The sequence below is a fragment of the Cervus elaphus genome, chromosome 14 (genome assembly GCF_910594005.1).
Source record: "Cervus elaphus chromosome 14, mCerEla1.1, whole genome shotgun sequence".
In the NCBI taxonomy this organism is placed as follows: Eukaryota; Metazoa; Chordata; class Mammalia; order Artiodactyla; family Cervidae; genus Cervus; species Cervus elaphus.
Window position 1 is genome coordinate 65,087,335 of NC_057828.1, and position 13,916 is coordinate 65,101,250.

The window sequence follows — 13,916 nt, forward strand, 5'->3', positions numbered from 1 at the left end:
ACTGATTTGGAAATAGCATCAGCCAACCTGGCTTTAAGTGAATACTATCTGGATTAATGGCTCAACACTTGATTCCCTCTCCTGGAATTCTGAAATGCCCTTCACATCAAATAAAATACAGTATTAGAAAAGTAGGCTTGGAATCCTGGCTTTGAATTGTGACTCTAACATTCTTTTCAAAAAGTCAATAAATAGTTATTGACCATGCTGAGTACCTGGAATCAGATAATAATTACAGTTTATATTCATGAGACATCAATGTTGTGCCAAATACTTTTTCATTCCATGCTCTATGAAGAGTGCAGGGTTGTCCTCATTTACAGATGAGAGACCTAGGCCTTTGGAGAGGTTTAATAACTCCCCCAGGTCATACAATGAATGAACCAGTTTCTCCTCCAACATTCCAACTCTACAGGCTGGGTTGCACTCTGCCATGGTCTGTTCTGTCCCATTGTATCAAATAATATGGCTCCCAATCTTGAAGAGAGTGGTTTAGTGAAAGAAAAGAGCTGTGAAGAGGTAAGTGACAGTGTCATGTCTTACATGAAGTAGTCAAGGTAAGAAGAGGGTGTGAAAAGGAATATCTCCTGCCACATCTATAAACAAGGATGTCACAGCCATCGGTTTGAGATTCTACCCTCCAAATGTGAATTTCTGAGCCCCGAGGGCCCCCAAAAGGGAGAACAGTGCTTGCAATCCAGCAGCTGTCAGCTCCCACCACTCCCTACAGTGACTAAGGATGCAACAAAATTTAAAAAAAAAATAGGATACAGGCCCCAGATAGCAGAGATGCATATGAAAGGAATGAGTTCAGTGAGCCCTGACTCTTGCATCTTCCAATACATAGAAGAGCCCTAAATTCCTTAATTTGAGATAGCTGATTTTGCTTAATTAACAATAATCTTCAGTGTTCAGACTATCTGCCTCCTTTGTTACAAACTTCTATATAACCTGACTCCCCTCCCCACCCCCCTCTCCTCCACCTCCCCTCCTTCCCATTCCCCCCACCACACCCTCACTCCCACCCCCACCCCCAGAGCAGTTTCTCAAGGGCTACCTGAGATGCTGCCTCCTGGGCTTGAAGTCCTAAAAATCCCCACCAAATAAACACAACTCTCAACTTTCAGGTTATGAGTTTTGTTGTTGTTGTTGTTGTTTTAGTTGGCAAGGCTGTCCTAGAATTGTGGAAGTGTCAGAGAGATTCCGGGAAATGGATGTCTGGGAAGGCTTCACTTAAGAAGATGATGGTTTTGCTAGATTTTCAAGAGGCTTTTTGAGGAGGGCATTCTCCTCCACAGCTCCCAAGCCCTAATTTTTAAAAACAAATAAAAGGAAAAAGACATTCCAAGCAGAGAAAAACAGCAGGTGGGTAAGGGCCGCCTGGGCAGGGGGGAAGTCATAAGAGGGACTTGTGTCGGGTCAGAGTGAGCCTTGCATGTCGTCCTAAGATCTGGACTCTCTCAGGGTCAAAGGAGAGCCACTGAAGGGCTTGAATGCAGGCACGGAGTGCTCTGATCACTGCTTTATGGCTAAAGACTGGCAAAGCGGGGACAGGTGAAGCACAGGCATCCGTGATCAGACCCAAAGGCTCAGGGACAGCGCCCCAGAAAGACCCTTGGGCCAGCTTTTGAAAGTTGCTCCCCTAGGCTGATGAAGGAGGCCGTGGGTTGCTGTGATGAGAGTAGGCGACACAGCAGGGAGGTGGGCCAGGAGGCAGAAGCAAGGAGGCTTGAACAGTAGGGTGAGTGTGGGAACCGTGAACGATTGTTTTCAAGGGGCAGGTGAGGGAGCAGAGGCCAGAGAAGCATAGGCGGCCCACTCAAGAAGGGCTCTGGGTGCTAAGCCAAAGCCTGAAGTGCTGTGGGGAGGAACTGAGTTGGTGAGTTTAAAGATGCTGGAGACGTCTTGCTGGCTGCAAGTTTTTCAGGAAATCTCTTAAACACTCTGAGAACCAATACAATAGGGGTCCTGTGTTTGCTCTGAGCCTGACACCTGAAAGACCAAGAGCCATTGGTCTCCAAGGTCAGCCAAGAGTCTTCTTTATCTCTAATGAGAATCTACCACCTTGAGGCTACACCATGGGCTTCAAGACCACCCAGGATGTGAAGAAGGGCTAGGAGAGGGCAACAAGCCTTGAGGATGGACTTACTGGATGAAGAACCTGCCAGTACCCACCTCCGTCCCTGGAAGTCCATCCCACCCACCCCCTCCCCCGTTCATTTCTCTACCATTTGCCAACCACACCCATCATTTCCTACTGGCCCCCATACATGCATGCTCGGTCATTTCACTCGTGTCTGACTCTCTGCAACCCCATGCATGGGAGCCCACAAATCTCCACTGTCCATGGGATTTCCCAGGCAAGAATACTAGAGCGGGTTTCCATTTCCTCCTCCATGGGATCTTCCCAACCCAGGATCTCAACCCAAGTCTCCTGCATTGGTAGGCAGATGCTTTACCACTGAGCCACCTGGGAAGCCTATACTGCTTCAGAAAATACACATTTGTGCCCTTGTCTGAACTTACCCAGAATCACCATCCACCATTAACTGAGGCTGCCTGCAGTTGATGGTACAGCTATTTTTGGTTTTCTGCCAGCCATGCAGGATGCACTAGATGCAATAAATGCATGTTTCACTTTTCACTCTCATGCATTGGAGAAGGAAATGGCAACCCACTCCAGTGTTCTTGCCTGGAGAATCCCGGAGACGGGGGAACCTGAAGGGCTGCCGTCTATGGGGTCGCAAAAAGGTCGCAAAAAGGCAAAAAGGTGGAAGGAAAGTAATGAGGACAAGATTCCTGACTCTCTGGGTACCATCTTTTTTCTTCTCTCATGCATCATATCCCTTGACCATCTCTCACAGACTGGACTCCCCACCCCCTATTGGTGTAATTGTATTCAGATCTCACCTCTGCCCCACTCTCAAACCAGCTTCCCTGGGCATGTTCCCCCAGGCCCCACCCCTGGGAGCTTCAGTTTCCCTGTCTGTATCATAGGGTTATCACACCTACCTCACAGAGCTGTCGTTGGACTAAACGAGATCAGGGCCTGCCCTGGTGTTTGTTCCCATCTTCCTTCCCGGCCTTTAACCTCAGAATCCCTCCTGGCATCACACACACAACTGCCCCTTAGATCTGGGCTTCGAATGTGAGTCCATGGGCTTTTCTAATTAATGTGCCTGAAGTCCGGTCACTTTACTCAGACTAACAATGCTGCTGCTGCTAAGTCACGTCAGTCGTGTCCGACTCTGTGCCACCCCATAGACGGCAGCCCACCAGGCTCCCCCATCCCTGGGATTCTCCAGGCAAGAATACTGGAGTGGGTTGCCATTTCCTTCTCCAATGCATGAAAGTGAAAAGTGAAAGTGAAGTCACTCAGTCATGTCCGACTCTTAGCGACCTCTTGGACTGGAACCTATCAGGCTCCTCCATCCATGGGATTTTCCAGGCAAGATTACTGGAGTAGATTGCCATTGCCTTCTCCACAGACTAACAATGAGGGGAAAATAAGTCAATATAAGGCCTAGATTTGTATATAAACAGGTAATTCAACTTAGAGAAGAATTTGTGGAGAACAAGGAGGTGACTGGCAAAGGAAGAGCAGATTTGATCCTTGCAAGCCTAACGCCAAGTTCTTTCTAGCCCAGCACAAACTGCTCATTCTCTTCCCTGGGAATGGAGCAGTCCCAAGCATCAAGTGGCTTCCCAAAGTTCATCTCAGAGATGTCTATGAAATTATAAGGAATGCTAATTCCTTGAATTCATAGTGAAGTGAAAGTCACTCAGTCGTGTCCAATTCTTTGTGACCCCATGGACTATATAATCCATGGAATTCTCCAGGCCAGAATACTGGAGTGCAGAGCCTTTCCCTTCTCCGGGGGATCTTCCCAACCCAGGGATTGAGCCCAGGTCTCCCGCATTGCGGGTGGATTCTTTACCAACTGAGCCATGAGGGAAGCCCAAAAGTAAACTAATGCAAATCGGAAATGGGCAAAGGTGAAGATATCACAGAAGTCTCCAGCCCCCAACTGACAATGTGTGGCTACTTGGCCAGGGGAAACCACCCCTTGATGTTCCGAGAACCGGGAATGGCTCATGCTGGGTCAGATGGACAGAGGAGATGGGCTCTGAAATGACAGCTGAGCCGGGTCCACCTGTTACCAGCCAGGGTTCTTGGCCTTCCTCAATCAATAGAAATTGACTGGAGGCCAGACAAGAAATTCAGACACGGCTCAACTGGGGCCCCTGCTGCAGCAGCGGGGAGCGAGAGCAAACAGCAGGTTCCCTTGCTTGCTCGCTCCCTGAGGAGCAGGGAGCTGGTTCCTTTATGAGGTGAGGGTGGGAGTGTTGTTCAGGGGTTAGGCAGGAGGGGCTGCCTAGGTGTTCTGTCCCCCCCTTAGGTGGTGGTGTGGCAGGGCCCTTGCGCAGTACCCTATTTTTGCTCTAGGCTGCTCAAAAGTGGCAGTTGTGTTTTTTGGTCTCTTTGTATCTTTGGGTCCAGAATTTGCCCCAGCTGCGCATGCACGCAGTTCTTTTGAGTCCCACAGTTCCTTTGTATTTTGCTGCTGCAGGAGACGTGTATCCAGGTGCAAGCATTGCAGCCTTGCAGCAAAGGGTCCCAGGTCCCAGGCCAGGCTCACTGCCAATAGGACACAACGGCTTGACATGAACTGGGCCGTCACCAGCTGAAGGGAAGTTACCATCCTGGTGGCCACCGTTAGAACCAGTCACCAGGCAAACAGGCCTTGGACGTGCGCCTCCGCCCATACACCCGCAAGCTTCCCCATGTGCCCTGTGACATCTCCGGAGACCAGCTCTCCCACAAGGCACCCCCCGCCCCGAGCACTTCCCTTCCCTCTTCCCCTGACCACACGGCCCATGCAGACAGAATCTCCTGTCTGGGTTTTATCTTTATTTCACAATAAAATAACATGCTCAAATAGGAAAACGGGGGTTGAATAAGTACATCGTTCACATCTAGGAAACCAGCTCCCGTTGTCAACAATAAATAAATATTTAAATGGCCATGAGTTCCTGACAGGCGCTAAGAGGTTCCCAGCACTTCAAGAGGTATCGTCCGCTGGAAAGAGGGAGACAGCCAGGCTACCAGCTCCTGTGGATTCTCCAGAAGAGGCAGACACAAAAATGGCAATAAATAACAATAGCAACAACACAATAACAGCAATAAAAAATAATGTGCCGTGACCACTGTCACAAAACCAACAATATGTTAGGCTTAAATACTTTTCTCCTGGAGGAGCTCCTAGTGCAGAGAGAACAGTGTGGATTTCCCTGGGGGCAAGAGGGGGCTGCCTGGTTAATTCACCTCCCCAGCCCTGCAGGGGCAGAAGTCCCACCAGGGTGTTTGGTGATGCCCTGGGGTGACAAGCAGGTTCTGATTTTCCCTAGTCCTGCTCTTGACATCAGCCTGTCTCCACCCCAGTTTCATTCCCAGCTTCTACGGGCCGTCCAAGTTCATCAAGGTCCCTGCCTCATTTCTCACTGACACCCCAGTGAGTACACCCCCCGCAATCCACAGCAAAGAAACACAAGGTTCCCCTTCCATCCTGGGGAATCTCTTTTTCCCTGTTCTCATCCTCACAAAAATAAAATATTAGCTTGATTTAAACCGGACTTTCTGGAACTGCCATGAGGTTTGTTTCCCAGGAGCCCTTTCTCCCTTGTTCCACCCTGCCCAGCATAAGGGCTGGACTAGCCGCTCACCAAGAGGCCCCACGCCTTCCTCCGGGCAGCTAAGAGGGGGCACATCCCAGCAAGAGGCTCTCAGCAGGTCCTGCTCACAGGTGGACCCAGCGGCATAGACGGAGTCAGGGGCCTCCGCAAGAGCCCACCAAGAGCACCAAGGTTCATTTCGCATGAGCAAGATGGCCTGTTTTCAGGGCTCTCCACTGATTTGGAGAGGGGCTTGAAAGCCAGTGTTTGAGGTAAATATCTCATTCAGGGCAAGCATCACATTGGTTCTCTAGCCTCGACAAGACTGCCAGGCTGGACACAGAAGTGTTGAGAAGTGCAAGCAAGAGGACTCCCCCTCTGCCCAGAGGCAGATGAGAAGGACAGGATGGGAAGACTCCACATCCATGGCTCCCTTCATGCCCAGGACAGTCTGGGAATTAGGAAAACAGGTCAACCATTCGACAGGCAAAACTGGCTAACCTGGTTGTCTTTCTCTCCCTCATTTTCAAGTTCCCCTTTATCCATGCACTTCGCAAAGCCCCCTGGGAATATCCCTTGTCCTGCTGAGAATGGCCAGAGCCAATGATGACTCTTGCACCATCATTCTTACCCCCTCGAGAGCCCCACACAACCCTCATCTTCAGCCCTGGTCCACAGGTCCTAGAGGGGGGGTGACCCTCTCATGCATGGAATTCAGTCCCAAGGATCTGGAGGTGAGGGTGTCACCAGGTCAGCTTTTTCCTTCGCTGTCCTCTCTTGCTCTGCAGAACCTGCCTCCCCCACCGGGACAGCACCTCGGGGGTGGGTGACTCAGTCTCTCTGCCCGGCTGGCTCCTTCCAGGCCCTGAGGCTCAGGTGTGCGAGGGCTCAGCTGGGCTGCCGCTGGACGGGGAGGCAGAGGCGGCCATGCCGTGGGTGGCTTGGGTGGCCAGGTCCCGGTAAGCGGGGGACTTCAGGAAGCGCCGGTAGGAGTCCTTCTCCATCAGGGTTCGCGTCTTCCCCTGAGCCACGTCGAAACACGCAGCAGTGGCAGCCTGCAGATTCGTCCTAGTCAGCTCCCTGGTCTCGTGGTCTATGTTCACCTGTGGGAAGGAGGACAAGCATGTGGTTGAGTTGGGGGGTCAGGGCCAGGGATGGCAAGGTGAGGGGGCTGGCAGGCCTGGCAGGGGGGGCAATGGAAGGAGCACTGGATTCGGAACCAGGAACTGGGGGTCTGCTGAGTCGACCATGGGCTTTTCAGCTCTGGGCCTGTCCTCACTTCTACCCTCCACTCTCTCAGAACCACCCAGGAGATGTTAAGAATGGGTACAGAGCCACCCTCTTTTCACCTGTTTCTCTGTGACAACCCAGGTTCAAGTCATCACCACCTCTCTCCTAGGCTAGTGCCAGCACCTGCTATCTGGTCTCTCTCCTCCCCTGAACCCCAGGGTCTGTTCTCCACCTAGCGGCAAAGAGAACCTTATAAAACACAAGTCAGTCTGCCAGCAGTTCTGTTGTTCCCCATCGCTCCGAGAAAAGGCCGACATGGGTGCTGAGCCCGCAAGGCTACCTGGGCCAGCCCCTGGCCGCCTGCCACCTGTGTGACATCACCTCCCACTCTCTCCCCCTCACTTCCCGCTCCACGTGGGCCCACGTGCTGGCCTGTGATCACAAAGGCACTCTCTGGTCATTGCATTTCCTGTTTCCCGTGTCACATCCTCCGACCCTGTACCCTGATACTCTCTCATAGCCTGCTTTCTTCTTATCAGAGCACAGATCACCCCCCTGGCAATATTTATTTAATTGGTTATTGTCATCTTCTCTCACTGGGGTAGAGGCTTTGTGTTCACTGTCATATTCTCAATGACTATAAATGTGCCTTGCATGTAACTGGTGCCCAACATATCTTGATGAGTGAAATAAAAATGCTCAGAAAATACAGATACAAAAGCAAGCCATTACTACTCTCTCTCCACAAGGTGGCGTCATATTCCTTATCAAACACGGTGGAGGCCAGAGGGAAGGTTGAAACGGTCACCAACCACAGACCTGAGTGAGTGAGGCAGGTCAGCTGGGGGACTGAGTCAGGTTATCCTATGATGACCTGTCTCCACAGTTGTGTTAAGTATTCTGAGTCTCTAAAAAGGGCTTAGTTTACAAAAGTGGGTGTGGACAGAAGCCAAAACCCTTGCCAACCCCTCCAGTCCCATTGATGACTCTGAGGGTAACGGTACCCAGGGGTGGCCTGGAGCCTGTCTTTTTTGATCTCCAGCCTCCTGTGTCAGATAAGGCCACTCCACTTCTAAACTCAGCCCGTCCCTTACTGGCCCCTGACCATCCCCAACTCTCAGCGGGGAAGGAGCAGGCAGAGTCTGCACGATCCCTGGAATGGGTCATGGCTCTGACCTCTTTGGGGGCTTCACTGCAGATGAACTCCTCAAAGATCCGGTGAGCCCGGGAGGCCAGCTTGGTAGCGGACCGGAGCTTCTTGAACTCCTCACAGGCCAGCCAGAACTCCAGGTTCTCCTCGCTGAACTCTGTCTTCAGGAAGGCGTGGAAGGCGGCCACTCCATCTGGGGTTGCAGGGAGAGAGGAAGAGGCAGGTCAGACAGTGGAGACAGCCAGCCGGGAATAAAAGAAGAAAAGACAGCAATTGTAGTTAATGGCTCTATTTTTGGGATGTAATTTTCTCAAACAAGGACCTGCCTTTGTATTCTGGATAGAGACTGACACACTAGGGGATTATTATTACTACTACTATTATTTTGCCCACGTTCTCAGCATCCTCAGGCTGGCTCTGCGGCACATGGGTACCCATGTGCCCCGTGTGCCATCCACAGACAGACACAACAGACACAACTCACTTTTACTGCTCAGCAGCAAGTCAAATGACTCTTTCCATCCCAGCACATCTTCTGAGAAGTTTCTGCTAAAAAAAGGGGGGCGGGGGGCAAGATTTTAATTTAAAAAACAACAAACTAATACATAGTATAAATCCTAGCCTAGAACTCTGAAGTTGTATAATTCACACGGAGGATTGCTCAGTAAAATTATCAGAGCTGACTCCTCAAACTCCCCAACTTTTTGCTGAGGTTTAGGGAAATGGTTGTGTTTTCTAGTGGACAATCTAGTAACCAGAAACCAAAGCAGGGACCTTCCGGCCCTCAGTAAATATCTAAGACTGTGTTTTTGCTGTCCAAAATTCCTCCGATTCCCCTAACTCTCAGTTTGTTTTGTACACTTTCTCAAGGAAATAAGGGTCTCCTGAATAGAGATTATGCCTACCCACCACCCCAGAGCCCAGCGCAGCACCTGCCACAGTCAATATAACCGGGCTTCCCGGGAAACTGCATGCAAGGAGAAGCAGGGTCCAGTGGCCTTGGGCCCTGCCCTTGCCCTGGTCACACATGCAATGGCATCTCCAGACGGGAGAATCTGGTAACTAGACATTCCAACCCTGGGTATCTTCATTCTTTGGTGGACTTAGAAGGCTGGAGCCATCCACCCAGCCACCCATGAGCCAGACAGCCATAGCAGACCAGCAAAAAGTTTCATTACAGTCTCTAGGAAGAGGTCACCAAGGCCCATGATGGTCTGTCCTAATTTCTCCTAGTATTTTCCTTCTCAGGACTCCCTTCCTAAATCTGGCTCCTTCCCTCTAGGGGCTCTGGGCTGGTCAGCAGGACTTACCCCTCTTTGCTCTGTTTACTGCCCCACTCGAACTTGCCAACACTCCCGGTATCGGAGCCCAGTTCTGACTTGTGAAGAAAGATCCCCAGCCGTGTCCTGAATTCTTTGGCTCTGGAAGGCAAAGCATGAGTGCATGAGGATTCTCCCCTTGCTCAGCCAGGGCAGAGAGATTCATGAAGTCCCAGAAGAGCACAGGCTTGTGCCACTCAAATTCCAAGCCTGAGGGTTCCTGGGAACCCATAGCTGTTCCCAGGGCCTACACTTCACCTCTCTCATCAGCATCATGAGCCCAGAAACAATGAAAGCAACATTTGAGCCGTGACTTGGTTGTCTTACAGTTTGCGGGTTTGCAGGATAGCACACATGGGCTTTTTCCCCACTTAAGTCATACTTTTTGTGCCTGTTGATTTAGCACAAGGCAATTCAGTACTCTCTAGGCTTGTCACAAATATTTTCGGAGCTGTGTGGAAGCTGATTTCTGCCTTCATCTTTACTTTTTCCTTCCCAGCCACTGGCTCCAGCAAGGACTGGAGTGGGTGTGTAGCTCCCTGGGAAGTGGGGACGTCCCTCGCTGAGGGCCTGAGAAACAGTTCCCTGTACTTCCAGGATCAGAGGAAGCCATGCCCCTAGATCTATAATTTAGAATGAAAACCAAGTGCTTAAGAAACTGGGGAAGACTCAGTTTTGCCGGGCGATGCCACAGCGGTCTTCCTGCAGCAGGTCACCTGGGTAGGACTGCCACTTGTCAGAGGAATGATGGGGAATAGCAGTGTTTAAACAGTGGTCCCCCTGCTTCCCTTGGCTTTGCCTTCTCGGTTCCCATCACCCATCCTTCCCTGAGACTCTAAGAGAGGCATCTGAGAACGTGGAACCAAGTTGACCTCTGCCTCTCAAGTCACTTTCATCCCGTTCTCCAGACCACCCAGGTCTGCAAGCCTGCCGCTTCACTCCCTAAGGTTGGTGGGACTTCTTCCTCCCCCAAGCATCTGGACAAACTGCTCTTACCTCTCCAGGCAGGAGGTGGGGAAGGCGGCCAGGGTCCGACACATGGCTACGGATGCAGGGCAGCACGTCTTGGGGACGATGGTAGCGGGCTCCAGTGGGCACCGCAGAACACGAATACACAGAGAAAGGGCGACCAGCGCCTGTCTGGGTTTACTAAACGGGATGCGCGGAGCCAGCGGCTTTTATTCCCTTGTAGGGGGCGGAGAGGCTGCGCGCCGCCGACCAATCGGAGAGCGGTACTGAGCGCGGGCGAAGGCGGAGGCGGGGCCTGGAGCGCGACGGGGCGGGGCGCCCGGCCCAGGATTTGCCCTCGCCCGGTGCAACCTTCGCCCCGCGGGGGTGCTCACGGGGCTGCCCCCTCCTCCGAGCGGACGCCGGCGTGGGGAGGGTGAAGCGGCAGAGAAGTCTCACGGAGATGAGATGCGCGCACCGTTTAGTAAGAAAAAAAAAAAACCGCCGGCAGCTAGTAAAAGCAGGAAACCAACTCAGCGATGCCAGGAGAATTTGCGTGGGGGTGGTGGAGAGGGGAGGTACACCTGGGGTCCATCACAGCTCAAGCCTGAGCCTGTTCGGCCCTAAGGACCCCAGCACACGGTGCAAGCCCGACAGCACAGCATCATGGTTATACTGATAACTTCCATTTACTGTGTTCTTACCCAGATGGCCTCGGGTCAACCAAGTAAGCCCGTTGTCATCATCACCTCATTCTATGGATGGAAAAAACTTGAGTCAGAACGTTAAAGAGACTTGCCCAAGATCAGAGTTAGCAAGAGCAGACAAAGAGTGTGTGTGTTTGGGGGAGAGGTGGGCATCTACTATGTACTTGTTACTAAGACTCAGGTTGAATAACTTGATCAAAGTCACACAGTGAGTGTTCTGCAAGAATTCAGATATGAATTTACCATACTTTTTCCACTGCTCCTCTCCAAATCCCAACACTTCGGTAACTAATGAATGATCCTGCCTTTAAGCAGTTGTTAGCTAGTTCAGCATCTTCATCTCTGAGATACAGGTAATAAATGCCCTGCCTCTCTCCCCAGTTTTCCCACGTCTTGATGCTTCCCCTTGGGATTGCTATTAAGAGGCTGCACGTGAGGGCTTCCCTGGTGGCTCAGTGGTAAAGAATCCACCTGCAATGCAATGCAAAAGAGGCTGCACCTGAGTGTAAGATCTAGATTTTTCGGTTTCAAATCTGGGCTCCTCCATTTACTGATGGGAGACCTTAGGCGAGCTTCTTAACCATTCCATGCCTCTGTTTCCTTGTCTCTAGAATAAATGATGCACTTATTTCATAAAGTTGTTGTGAGGACTAAATACATTTAATTCTTAGTTTGAATTCCCCAAGAAACAGGAAACTCGGTTCCTCTGAGGCAGAGACTCGCTGGGGAGAGTTCTGGGAACTAAGAAGGTGGGAGGGAAACAGGGCTGGGCAGAAGGAGGAAGCAAATGCCAAGTGGGCCCCAGGGGATGCTCTGGAGTGGGATGGCCCTTCTGAGCATTCCCCCACTGAAGCAAGGGGCGGGCCTTTACACCCCATGTCACCGCTTCATTGGACGACCTCATTTTAAACCAGGCAATTCCCTCTGTCAAGGCAGCAACTGAGAGAGACTGCTGTGAGCCTGTAACAGCCAGCACCCTGGGGGATGGGGGTCTGGTCCCAGAAGAAAATCTGGGAGATGCAGCACCCGTGACCACACCCAGAAGGTGCTTGGGACGGCGCTCAACTCTCAGTCAGCACTCAGTCAGCCTTCACTCTCAGACTTACTTGTTAGGGATACAAGGGTTGCTAGACAAAAAGGATAAGGCTCAATAGCACGTTTTTTGTGACTCTGGGAGTTTAGGTGTTTATTTCACGAGGGGCATTTGAGAGTTGCTATTTCTCAGTGAGGTCTGGAAGTAAAGGGTCGGAAAAGAGGACACAGAAGAGATCTCCCCTGACAAAACCCAGTGAGAAGGCCCAGAAAAGCTGGTCAGGGAGGGAAAGGGAAAAACCACAGAGGGGAAGAGGGGAGGAAGGCTGTGAAACAGTCGTTGAGGCATCACTACAGGAAATGATGCCCAAATCAGAACCGCATGGGGGATCTTCTGTCAGAGCAGGTTCCTTTTTTAAGGCAGCGCCTGCGGGAGCTGACCCAGGAAGTCAAAGGCTGATGTACTCTGAAGCCAGAGCTGAGCCTTCCCCAGCGCCCCAGCCCATTAGAGGGTTGGTTCACAGGGTTCGAGGCAGCAGTGCCATCCTAGGTGCCGGATCCACCTGCACCCGGTCTCGCCCACCTTGGCTCTTGTTCTGCCTTGCTCACAAGTCCGGGGCCGGTCTGGTGTGGGGCAGCGCGATGGGCAAGGCATGACAGGAGGCCATGGAAGGAGGCCTTTTTGAACGTCTGCTGCTCAGCACGGTCCTTGGTCCACACGATGACGCATTAACTGGGATGATGGCTATTTTTTCACCTGGTGCCACCCCCTGCCCCAGTGCACACTTTTATCACACAGCTGCCAAATGCGGACATGGGTGGGGTCTGGGATACCTTTTCTCCAAGCAATAAAGGCGAATTTATGGGTGGATTGAACCCTTGGTCTTACCCTCAGTGGTGCCACGTTGGAATCAGCCTGGATATGGTCACATGACAACAAGAATAGTGGTTAGGCAGAAAACCTCCTCAAACCCTCCTGTTCTTTCTGTATCCCCGTGAATAGTCCAAAGGAGCTTTTAAGTGTCCATTCTGCAAACAGCAAAACGGCAGTGGTTGAGGCACTTAGTTAAGGGCACTGGAGCTGAAAACAGCTGAACCCTGGGCCCAGTCTCCAGATTCCTGAGCTAGTACTTTTTCATTCAGCAAAGAAAGCGAAAGAGACAAAGGGATTGATGTATGGTGCACAGATGGGCGAATCCAGGAGCACAAAGCTCCCTGCTCAAGATGAAGAGCCCTCTTCTAGCTCGACCTGCCTCGGTTGCCATGGTTACCCCTTCAGTTTCCAGGCAGAAAGTTTTTGAAGTTCACGGTTTATCCGAAATTCTCTTCCCAGCAGGTAGGTCGGTTCATGTCTGCAATTTCAGTAATGACTAAACAGTTGCTGTCAATCCAGCAAGTTGAGCTTGCCTGTGAATCGCACTGGCTTTGACAGAACCTGACCTCATTTTTGCCCCGTGAGCCCAGAGCAGATGCGCTCTCTTTAATGGAGACTGTGCAGACACAGCTCTGCACCTGGGTCATCTGGGGTCAGGATTCAACATCCACAAGGCCCCAGCCAAATGGCAGTCCATCTCTTTCAGCTCTCCCTGGCCATTCTTTCCATGGAGACTGAGGTCTAGACAGGACCTTTGTCTACTGGAAGTGGTTAGAGGAAATGAAAACACTTTCTTGATTTCTGAAGGACCCTCCAATCCCAGTTCTACTCATTTTACTCTTTTTTTTCCCCCAAACTTTTCACTTTGTATTGGGGTATAGCCGATTAATGATATCACATTAATGATAATTAATTAATGATAATTTCAGGTGAACAGCAAAGGGACTCAGCCATACATGTACATGGATCCATTCTACCCCAAC

At 51.2% G+C, this 13,916-nt stretch overlaps 1 protein-coding gene across 2 annotated transcripts; it reads right to left on the reverse strand.

The window, feature by feature from the left end:
• Positions 1-4,897: 4,897 nt before the first annotated feature.
• On the reverse strand, positions 4,898-10,517 carry RGS16 (regulator of G protein signaling 16). Of its 2 annotated transcripts, none has more exons than XM_043924201.1 (5): positions 10,369-10,517; positions 9,364-9,474; positions 8,538-8,599; positions 8,080-8,246; positions 4,898-6,776 (listed from the first exon to the last, which is right to left on the reverse strand). In XM_043924201.1, the coding sequence occupies exons 1-5, from the start codon at positions 10,410-10,412 to the stop codon at positions 6,546-6,548; spliced, it is 615 nt and encodes a 204-aa protein (XP_043780136.1). In that variant the 5' UTR covers positions 10,413-10,517; the 3' UTR covers positions 4,898-6,545. The 2 variants fall into 2 exon arrangements, with proteins under 2 accessions (XP_043780136.1, XP_043780135.1); XM_043924200.1 differs by having other exon boundaries at positions 8,538-8,602.
• Between the last annotated feature and the right edge of the window lie 3,399 nt (positions 10,518-13,916).